Below are 11,792 nucleotides of genomic sequence, written 5' to 3'. Positions count from 1 at the left end.
TACGTGTATGTTAAATGTAAAAGCGCGGTCTTCGGAAGAATTGTGGTAATTACAAGTCGATCGATATCAACGATTTATCACTAATACGGATAGCGTGTATCGTTGTTCGATCGCCTTCGATTTTATGAGAATGTATCAATGTGTTTGTCTAGACAATAACGAGTAAACGAGATGACAATAAAACGATAATAATAAACGATGAAATAAAGATCTTGTTTGTCGTATCATCAATTGATATCTCTTCCTTTCTTTTCGGTACTTTCCTACGGTCAAATACGTTCATGTAAAATTCATTTATTTTAATTATAGCAGATCGTGTTTTCTTTATTTTAAATATACAGTTGATTCGTATATTTATAGCAGAATCATGTTTCGTATTTATGAGAATACTATTTTACGGCTTTTCCTTTCCTTTAAATCGCCCTGTATTCAAGATATGTCGTAGTACTTTAAAAGTAATCTCCTAAGGGAGATTAACTCGTTTCATGATGTTGCAAGTGTAATAAATGTCTCGGGTGGTATATAATTTTTGCTAAATTATGTGCACCTTATTCTCGTATTGTGTTACTTCCGTATTTAATCATTGTTAAATAATTCCGCTGTATGAATAACGATCTGATCCATTTCTGGAGCATACGTGATTCATGTGGCCTATTTGAATAGGATTTAAGAAGACTAAAGATATCGTAGCGGTAGAATGGTAGAGCTACATTTTCTTTGTAAAATAAATTTGCTTATTTTATGAAAACACCTACTTACGTAGATTTTGTGCAAATGTTTCAGTTGTAATCATGGTTACGAATATGAATGGAAACTTACCTTAATTTTAATCGTTAAGCAACTTTATATTTTGTTCTAAAACTTAAGTTAAAGTTAAGTTAAGTTATCAAAAAAATTTGTATTTCATATGGGGGAAGAATGGCGCAAAATGTAAAGGATGTTTAGAGAAGAAAGGATTCGATAAGAATTATGTTCTTTGCATATCTAGAAAAAACATTCTGTGCGTATGTCTTACGTATAATAATAAAAATATAAAAATATATCGATTTATTTACAAAAATAGACATCTCGAAATTTTTACGAAATTTTTCGATACAAACATTAATTTTTATTCTTCATTTAATTAATAAGCGATTGCATTCCTGTACTGAAAACGTTTCAATGTTTCCTATACCACACTTTTTCTCTAATTTAGGGACGATGTTAAATACAAAATATTAATTTTTTAAATAAAACAACTAATAATTTAATAAATAATTTCTTTCTATATTTTACAGATTATTCTTTGATGCTCATACGACTTATGCAGTTTGTATAGGATTTGCTAACTATATTACAATTAATGTTATATTAATACAGCACTAAAATGCGTATTGTGCCAACATATTGCCACGTCGCTTACTCTTCATTAAGAACTGTTGAAAGCTTTGTCATTCTTTGGAATGTACAGCGATTTAAAACTCTTGCCCAACAGTGTAAATGCCGCATTCTATCTTGCATTATTTACAAAATGTACAATATAACTCGAAGACCACAAGAGACAAACAGGACATACCTAAATCCACCTTTATCCATTTTCTTTATTTTTATTTCTCAGATATCTCGACTGTCTAAAGTAAAGACAAAGCAAACTTGCTAAACTCACAGGGATTATTGACGAAGAAGATGGAGAACCGGAAAGTTCTCCAGAAGGCGAAACCCATAATGCGCAATAAAACGTCGATCGATACCTAACTGACTTTTACTAATGCCCATGCAATCATCGTCCGTTAAAATATGCCGCCCACGCTTCGATGATAGTTCAACTGAGCGTGTTGGGAATAATCGTAGCCCTGGTCATACCACTCCGCCGCCGATGCAGAATTCCCGGTACCAGAAGACGGTGTACCAGCATGACTCGCGTGCGAGGAATGTTGATGACTCGAATGACTCGACGTATATTCACCTTGGAAGTGATTGAACTGTCCCCAGCCGAGTTGCGCCCTGGACCAATCGGTGTTACCTGAAATTGGATCATCGTCGTTGCTCATTATCGTGTCTCAAGTATTAAAATTGCACGGAATGCGAGCAGATTTAAGATTGTACACGTTAGTTCATAATTTATAATTTTTGTTAAACGTATTGCACTTTTTCCAAGAAGGTGGTTCAATTCAAGGTACATGTTATCGCTGTGAGAAAATTTCCAAAGATACTCTACAACCAATCATAAAAAGTGCACGGAGAAAGATGATAATAAAAATTGGAAGTTTTCACAAAAAATTGTATCTAATTCACTGTGATTTTAATTTTCGCACCACGTATTACTCACTATGTACTATCCGTAATCGATTTTTTAAATTCATTACAGCCCCAAGCCGACCAAACCAATTACGATTCAAGTATCGGGCAGCTGAAATTGTCGAGTTCCTGCACGAGTTCTCGCACTCTACTAATCATGTACGTACCTGACTATTATGGATAATGTGAAATTGGTAACATTATAAAAAGTAAAATTGATCAATTTGTCTTTGGTAAATAAAAATAGTAAATAAAAATAATATTGTCAAGAGAAGAACGAAATTTCAATATTTCCATAATATAACACAACTCACCAGGGTTATGAGAGAGGGTCGTAGGTGCCCCGTGAGCCGCAGGAGGCTGAATCGTCGGTACTTGTCCAAGTTGCATCGCGTGTCCCTGTAAAGAACTCAAATGTCCCGAAATCGACACTGCGTGTCCTTGAAGGGCACTACCGATCGTGGAAGGCACTTGGGCCACGGAAGTGGTGGTTGACATCTGTGCATTGGTTCCTGGAACCTGATGAACAGCGGTGCTTGCTTGTTGCAACGTTGTTGGGCTATGGTGCAACGTGGTTGGAACTTGCGTTATTCCAGGTGGTATTTGAGGGACCTGTGGTATTTGCGCAAGCTCGTGGCTCGCATATTGACAGGGAGTCAATGGCAAGTTTGCTACCGAGTGAACTATGCTTCCTGCATGCTTTCGTAGTCGCGCTCTGCGATTGCTGAACCACACCTAGAATTAGAGGTGTGTAAAGTTTGATTCAAATATCGAGTATAGAACTTCATAGTAAATTCATTTTCATAGTCAAATATTTGTAGTCATATGAAAGATTAAATTATGCGAAAAATACAATGGTGCGCCAATATATCTTGTAGCCATTGTATAAATATCGACGTGGTGTTTAAAGTAGCAAGGTATTCTTTCTAATTAACGAATAAAAATCTAATTATATGTGTAATACTTTCTAATAAGTAAAAAAAAAAAGAAAAAAAAAATAGAAATTTTAAAGTGTACGATGAATGTAATAACATCTTCATGTGCTTCTTTAAAAAATGCGAATAAACTCGTTGCTCGACCTAATATAGTTGAATAAACATCCTTCTATTCATTCCTAAAATTGAAATATTTCCATTCAGTACATAATTTAAGATTTTCGTTCAGCTATTGTACAACTCACCCTGTAACAAGGAACTAGCTTTCCATTTGAATCTCTTTCAAAGTGTACTATTTATTTTAACCATACGAGGCATTCTGTGAATATACATGTATATCTTGAATACCTCAGTAATTTTCACGTTCCTCGCACGACTAAACGCAAAAAGGGTAAATTGTCAGGATACTCGACAAAAGGCATGAGACTCACTTGAATTCTTGCTTCCGTGAGACCAGTCCTCTGAGCCAATTCTTCCCTAGCATAAACGTCCGGATACTGAGCACGCTGGAACGCTGTCTCCAGTTGTTCTAGTTGTTCCCCAGTGAATGTCGTCCTGCTTCTCCGTTGCTTTCGCTTTAGAGGAATTCCAGGTTCGCTTTCCGTATCGGATTCATCACCACAACGACCTGTGGATCGTTGAATCATGCTATCATCTTATTTACTCTGCGTTATACGGATTAATTTCGAGCCACGATGCAGCTTTATGATTAGTTAATCACGTTCAACGATGCGCAATTTACATGCTAAATGATATACCTACCTATTCTTAGTTTTTTAAATACAATATATATCAGAATATAATGCTTTTACGAACTTTGAAATTAATTAATTAACTAATTAATTGCGAGAGAATCGATTGATCGATTATCGATCGGATCATTAATACATAGTAAAAGTTACGTACACGTACAATTTTTGAAGCGCGAGATTCAAACACAAGATTTTCATATCGTGTTATCAAGGTAAGAAATACAATAGTTCCTACTATCTACAGTAGTACTTAGAATTGTAAATACTTAATTATTTAATACTTAAATAAATGTAATTATTTAAGAAGAATATTAAAGAAAATATACTTGGATATTAACTAGGAAAAAAACATAACCTTCCAAGATCGAAAGAAGAAATTCTCGTACTCATAGGTTTCTCGAAATCGAATCGAACGATTTCTCCGCGTTCCCTGAAACAGTCTGCAGCTTTCACGCCATTTAATTCCGCTTCACGAAACAAATCCGCAGGTAGGCAAACATCAGGAGAACTAATCCCCATCAAAGGTACGTAAATAGTGTCCTGTCATAACAGACTTCTCTCCTTATTCTTGCATTCATTCTACCAGTTAAAAGAGCACGCGAAACGCGTCAGCGATTGAAGATGAAATCGACCGTGCCAGAGCTCTGATTTCGTTTTACCCAAACGATTCGTTGGACACGTTCGATGGAAGCGAAGAACAGTATTTCAATAACCTCAACCACGAGGAATCGATCCTCGATCCAACAATGGGCCTCGTTTCTGGACGCTCGATTGAACGATAATAGCGGACAATCGATGATACAATAGAGAGTCGACTTAGGAGCAAACTGTGCTTCGATTGATCGCAATGGTCATCTTTATTGGCTTATTTCGTGATCCGTATATTGTTATATATCCTTGTGCTTTTTACTGCCATTGAGAGAAATGGACGCACGAGCTGTTTGCGTTCTTATATTTGGCCGAATAAATACGAAGGAAGTGTTTAAAGAATACGAAGAGAATATTTAGTTTACAAATCATGAATACAATGAGTAAGAGGATATGAAAATTGGCATTACTAGTTCGAGTATCGAATTGAAAAAGAGAAGACATCTTGAATGTTCTTCCGAGTGTTGTTTGCATTGATGAAAGAAGATTTCTGAAGGAAAGAATTTTTGCGTGACGCACTTTGATCTCCCAGTGTGATTCCTGGAAGAGATTTGGGTAAGGTGAGTTATGGAAATGCAGTTTGATTTATTTATTTCTGACGTATTGGAATTATTAATTGTACGCATGGGCTACTTGGCTCTTATTATTTGTTTTATTTTATTACTTATATTATTACATTTTCCATTATTACAACCACAGTTTAAAAATCACCGATACAACGAGCAAGAGGCATTTAACAATCGGCATATCAAGTGTCGAGAATCAAATCGAGCAAGGAAAGACAATTTGGATGTTTCTGGTTCTGGGTGAGTGCTGAATGCTGCGATCAAACGAGTGCTGCCACCTACTCCTACACCTGCCAAGTTCATGCTGCCTCTTCATTCAATAGATGACAGTACCTGGTTAATCGCAGGTAAGAAACAACAGCGTATGACAAGAATAAATATTAAACTTTGTATCGAGATGAATATTTTTCATCAAAACGGAAAGAATCAGGGAAGAGTCAGAATCAGGACAGAACGGACGGAAATTAGTTTCATTTTTTCATCACCGTCTATCAGAACCTACCCGTAGATAGTGTTTCTACATGCGCAAATTGTAAGTAATCCAATTCAGCGGATTACTTTGTCAACTTTTGCTATTGCATCTTCCTAGCTAGAATCATAATTTTCTTCCTTGTATCGTTCGAATTTCGATATACGTCTGTAGAGGCGTACAAATTTTTACGTATATGTAGGTACTGACTATATCGGTTGAGTCATTTTTTGGAATAATATTTAATTACTTTTTAATAATTGCACGCGAACATACTTAAAACTATAAACAACAATTTCCACAGACAATTTTGAGGATGAATTTCTATTTAATCGATCGGTTATTAACGATTATCACGCTCGCCGCTATTAAACTCGAACTATACGATGAACTTGCGCGCAATTTACATTATGTACCTAATTATGGACTTTTTTCAAATGCAACGTAAAATTTCCAGTTTATAGAAATGTCTATAATCACGCGGAATTAATCTAATTCCGCAAAAGTCGAGTGTTAATAAAAAACCACACAAGTATTTCTTATTGTATGTATATGTGAAGTAAAAATATTCATTTCGATAATATTACATAACGAATTAAGTACAAAGACAGAATATTCAGGCTGTATTGAAATAATTAAATATGAAATAAATATTCTCTGTATGATTTTCCTTATGGAAGTTTCAAGGCGAAGCAATTTTTAAAGAATACGATATGGAAGACAGTATTCTATAAATCTCCATTGAGAATTCTAAAAAATTCTATTAAAATTCCAAAGAAGAATGTTAGAAGCAGAGATTTTTTCTCGTGTAGAAAAAGATAGCAATATTTCGCAAAGAAGAGGGATCAAATTTTGACAAATGTGACGCGGCCTCCAGAAAGTGGAGCCACTTCAAAAGACCGCCGCTGGGAATTCGACAGGCAAATTGCACACTTCTGTCGCAGGCTTGGCCGCTCCCCGGCACAAAGTGAAAACCACAGGAAAAGAGGGTATTGTTCATAGCATGGCAAACGATTCGAGACAGGTTCTACTGTCCAAAAGGCAAAACATGACTCGTCGCCGTTTCTCAAGCAAAAGGATTCCCTTTTTCTCGATGACACAATGTCGGTACCTTTGTGGTTTTCTACGTTTTGTTACCATTTCTAAAGATTTATTGAAATAAAGTGAACGAATAGGATAATATATGTTTTGGAAAAGTATACAAGACGAGTTTCTAGATATTAGGAAAAACATCGTTTATTTATAGAAATGGCCGTATTCAAGGAATAAATTTAGAATTAATTGTTCTTAATTAATTGTTGTTTCTATCAGGAATAATAAAGAGTAAAAAATTAGGCAGGATATCTTAGTAACTATAATTACGTATAATTGTGAGATATAAACAACAATTTCAGAAACGCATCCAATAACATTGTAAACCAATAAGAAGCTAAAAAAAGCAAGAAAAGTCTAAACAATCTCCGATCCTCGAGTTTGACAATTTCGTTTCGCCTCGGGTTATTAGAAAAATTTCAGGATCGTCCTTATAAGGCGATCCTAATCGTCGTTAAATATCCAATGAGTGTATGAAACGTACGCGTCTCGATGATCGTGGTAGGTTTAATGTGCCGTCATGGTGAAATATCGAAGAACATTTTTTGGTCTGTCCGAGTTGGTCCGCGGTGTCCCACTACGAGGTGACAGGAATTTAAACCGGGTGTCCGTCGGCTTTATTGTAAATGCAACTTGTCTCCGAAGCATTCTTCCATTCTTCCGTTTGTCATAGAAGAAATGCGTACGGACCGGCAAAGGTGCCGCCAAAGGGATCACCGAGTCTCCTCTGTCGTTCGTGTCCAACGCGGGAAATTTTACTCTTGCGACCGGTAGCCTTCGGATCGAATGGAGAAACGCAACTTTCCAAGCTTCTTCTTCTCGCGTTGTTAGTTAAAAGCGGACTTTGGAACTCGCTGTGTTCTTTCATACTACGTGGCTGTGATTCCATTTAAATTAATTTCATTTCGAGCAACGCCACTTTCGCAGCTTTCTTCTTTTTGCTTCGTTAAACAAAAGCGGAGCTTTTTAAGAAGCTTTTTCGTACTTCGTTTATATAACTTAATTTAATTTAATTTACTTCAATTTCGAGGATCATCACTTTCAAATATTCCCCTTGTTATACGCGTAGCTGGTTAAAACCGGAGATTGGAACTTCAATAATAGTAAAAATTAATGTAACTTCGAGCGACGGTATTTTTCAAGCTTCCTCTTGTTTAGCTAATTGAAAGTACGTGGAAAGAGATCGTGGAATTTAAGAGACCCCCTTGTACCCTGTTCATATAGTTTAATTTAATTCAGTTTCATTTCGAATATTCATCATGTTATACGTATAGTTAATCGAACGAGGTGGAGATTGGGACGTGCCAAGCTCCCGCGCTATGTTCGTATAATTTAACCTGATTTAATTTCGTATAATTGAGTTTCGGGGAACACCACTTTCTCGGATTCTTTTTTATATTACGTATAATTAGTCGAAAGCAGAGATTGGAATTTATCGAGTTTCCTCCACGGAGGAACCGCACTTTTCCATTTGAATTCCATTTTCGTTGCATTTCCTTTGTGCTTTTCATGGCATTTAATTCGTTGCATGGCAGACGACGAGTCAGTTTCGAAGCTTGTTCAGCTGGATAATTGGCGAGAAGCGAGGATTGGAATTTATAAAGATAATTACAGCGAGTTTATTAACAACGTTCGCGTATGAGGCCGACGTGGAGTCAAATTCTATACAAAGTATACGCGTGTCGCGTTACTTTCATTCTATTTAACACTTTGATTGCCACGCTGAAATCACATGTTTCGCTGAGGATGCCACGGGAGTATTTTTATTATTCAAAGCATATAATGGCAAAATAATAATAAATTGACGATGTAGGACAACATTCTTCCCCAATGGACCGTTTATCTTATTGGTGGTCACGGGTGACCACCGTGGCGCCTTGATAACAGTCGATAGCGACATATTATAACAAGGCTTCGTTTATTTCAACAAACCATTCGCATTGGTTATTTCGTCGTAGGCAAAACGTGCAGAATATATCGTTGAAACGTGTAGAAGATACTGGTAAACGGTATTTGCTCGTTCTATATATAATAGCAAGGTATGTGCACACTTCTAACTTCAATTATACGATTACAAAGCAGCATTTACGATTATTTTCTAAGCTGTGTTTATAATAATATTCGTAGATTAGCCCTCAAAGATATGGATGCAGACACAGTGCACCGTTAGATGCAAGATTTGTTCTCATCTTTTTTATCGATGTTCCAATAAAAATGTTTAATCGTTCAATGGGGCACTTTTTATTTCAAAGTATCTTCTATTTATCGGTTATATTCAAAATACCCTAACTGTCAATTTTTATTCGATTTTTACAATTGTAAGAAGTTCAAGCTCTCCGGTCACCAATGACCATCGTGGAGAAATCGTGGCGGGTCATGTATGACCAACGTGGCAGTCAAAGTGTTGAGTGACAGATCTAAAGAACTATCTAAGTGTAGAGGATGGTTGGTTGTGTGGTTTAAATGTCGAGATTGTCAAATATATTTAAAAATAATTAATAAATACAGAGAAAGTTCGCTAAGACGCTCGGTACTAACTGGTTCTCTAAAGACTGTGTATTGATCGCTATTAAAATCCCTCGAGACTGAGACTGAAAAACTGGTCACCTTACGATCGCGTTCGTTTATTTACATTGGTCGGGGAAGTACCGGAAAGCTTCCATTCGTTTTTGTTTGACGGTTACACGTAGCGGCAACATTGTTTTGCCCGGAGTTGGTTTGTTATTACATTATGTATATCCTAACACTGTTGGTACTCCGAGGCAAAACAACAGCGTGGCTCGAATTGTCCTCTAGCTCATGTGCCGCTACTTCAGAAAGACAATTTTGAAAATATCTTTTAGAACGAGCGTTTCGTTGTTCTACCCGATAAGATCGAAGGCACGTGATGAGGGAAACAGTCGTCACGCCTTTGGGTATCGATCGCTAACTATGAGCAAAGTTAGAATTTAATGGAGTATTGCATTAGATACTAAGCTTTGTGCCCTCTGCGGGATGAAGCAGGTTTCTACAAAAGAGGGTAAAACATTGTCAAAGTATTTTCTAAGAGCGTTTAGTGGGATGGAAACCTAATTATAAGAAGCTTAATGTATATTATATTATAAATAGTTACAAGTAACGTAATGGATTTATTAGCGGTAATAACTTTGATTGATACATCTTCCAGCGTTCTACTTATGACGATATTTATTATCTATTTCAAACTTGTATTATCTTAAATCGTTCAATGGGGCACTTTTTATTTCAAAGTATCTTCTATTTATCGATTATATTCAAAATGCCCTAATTGTCAATTTTCATTCGATTTTTACAATTGTAAGAAGTTCAAGCTCTCCGGTCACTAATGACCACCGTGGAGAAACCGTGGCGGGTCATATATGACCAACGTGGCAGTCAAAGTGTTTTGTGAAAAATCAATAGAGCTCATGCCGAAGATTGAACAGGAACGTCAAAGTGCGAACGATTTTACTTTACACCGGAGCCATAGAGAAGAAGCGTACGTAGGTGACGAGTTATCTAGCCATTTACAACTGTTCCATGCGGTCGTGCACAGATATCGAGATTCGTTATACGGCGCAACAGTCTCTCGTTCATATGTAAACGTACAGGACTTTGCTCAGCAGGGATGCTGACCAGCACATTTCAGGATGACGTTGCTTCGAAAGAGATATTTGCTCTCGACTTCGCGGCCCTCTCTAATTGATTACACGCATCTTTTCACGCGTTCTATTCAGCCAATCGCCTCTCTTTTCATCTCGGTTGAGGGCCGATATTGATTGTGCCTATCAACGAGTAAACCCGACCGACAGCCGGAGATCGTCCCGTGTGAAGCGAGTAATTCACTGGTCAGGCATTTGTCGTGCGTCAACCAACGTCGTATATCAGCTTCTGATCATGTGCCGTGGATATCGATGAACGTCTTGTCTGTGTATTCTCGTCGTGAGAGCAAGCTCGAATAGAACGATCGAAGAATCGCCGATTTTAAGCGAAATTTCTCTTGGCAGCTTTGAAGGAAAAACAATATCAACAATAAGAATACCCAGCGAAAATTTTGCAAGTGGTAAATTTCATGGCAGTTGTTCGTCCGCTCAAAACCACATCCTTCTGCTACTCTCTTCGAATCCGCTCACGAGCGGAGACCTTAAAATTTGTCGAATTTTTGTATTAATTCGTTAGAAGACTATTTTGTATTAATTCAATGGAACGGTAATGCCATTCTCATCTTCGCGATTCGATCGCTGCTTGCAATTTTTCGAAATTTACGAGTGCTCGTTTAGAGCTTCGCAAGCAGCTTGTACAAGTTCGTACAACGAACGGATTGGTCGTTGAAAATCATGGAAAATCACGGTGGAGGATAAAATTTTGCTGTTCGAAAGGACGACGGAGGTGTCGAATCTGCGCCCTCCCGCAGTAAAAACGAGGCAAACGTATCGCGCCGTAAGCAAACAACGTTGGTTCCTGTTCTGCATCCGTTGTGTCGTAGGGAGAATCGCCGCTTTCCTGCGCCTCCCTTTTGCTTTCCGCGTGTCGAATCGCGGCCTGAATGGTGGAAAAGGTGCCGCACCTTCGTAGGTTATAAATCTAGTCGGGCCCTCCCTGTCCCACCTTTCTCTCTCGCAGCGGTCCTAGGGGGTCTTAGAGCGTGTGTGAGGTCCCCTAAATGGTAACAAATGTCTACAAAATGCCAACAATGAGCCGCGAAGCGGTTGACATCCGAGAGCGCATTTTATTTTCCTGTCAACGCTCCCTCGTGGTGAGACGAGGAAGGAACCATGCGCTTGTCGTGGCAAACTGGTATATGCGTCGTTGTTTAAAATATCGCACGCGAACTCGCTGTCTGATTATTCGAAACAGTTGAATAAATTTCATCTACAGCTACGTTCCGTTAGAATTGATCGTATTTGAACGTATCCTACTATCCAATTTTCCATTTCCCACATATATCTCGTTACTTTTCACGTAACGAAATTTCTTTTCCAGAGAACCTTTCGCGCCTGTGAAAAATAAGGAAAATTCTTCGAGTTCGTTGATTCTTAATTTCCCTTTTCCTCGC

General features: G+C 37.6%; 1 protein-coding gene and 1 long non-coding RNA gene across 5 annotated transcripts in view; one reads left to right on the top strand and one right to left on the bottom strand.

Annotated features, from left to right (window-relative positions):
• Window positions 1-1,002: 1,002 nt before the first annotated feature.
• LOC138187149 (protein gooseberry-neuro) overlaps window positions 1,003-11,792 on the bottom strand; it is a 46,822-nt gene continuing 36,032 nt past the window's right edge. For all 3 annotated transcript variants that reach the window (XM_069127634.1, XM_069127635.1, XM_069127632.1), the window contains 3 exons: window positions 3,644-3,840; window positions 2,592-3,012; window positions 1,003-2,002 (listed from right to left, as the gene is read on the bottom strand). In XM_069127634.1, coding sequence (XP_068983735.1) covers window positions 1,770-2,002; window positions 2,592-3,012; window positions 3,644-3,840 — 851 coding nt within the window. In that variant the 3' untranslated portion in view covers window positions 1,003-1,769. The remainder of the gene's footprint in view (window positions 2,003-2,591; window positions 3,013-3,643; window positions 3,841-11,792) is intronic.
• LOC138187152 (uncharacterized) overlaps window positions 4,440-11,792 on the top strand; it is an 87,203-nt gene continuing 79,850 nt past the window's right edge. Inside the window, exons 1-4 of one of the 2 annotated variants that reach the window (XR_011175099.1) lie at window positions 4,440-4,488; window positions 4,551-5,172; window positions 5,312-5,525; window positions 6,460-6,729. This is a non-coding gene — a long non-coding RNA (uncharacterized LOC138187152). Of the gene's footprint in view, window positions 4,489-4,550; window positions 5,173-5,311; window positions 5,526-6,459; window positions 6,730-11,792 lie in introns of those variants that run through there. The other variant, XR_011175098.1, reaches the window with a different exon arrangement.

This window comes from Bombus flavifrons, chromosome 14, assembly GCF_040668555.2.
Source record: "Bombus flavifrons isolate JBK064 chromosome 14, iyBomFlav1_principal, whole genome shotgun sequence".
NCBI classification, from domain to species: Eukaryota; Metazoa; Arthropoda; class Insecta; order Hymenoptera; family Apidae; genus Bombus; species Bombus flavifrons.
The sequence above is the reverse complement of the archived record's forward strand: the minus strand, read 5'-3'. Positions and strand labels throughout refer to the sequence as shown.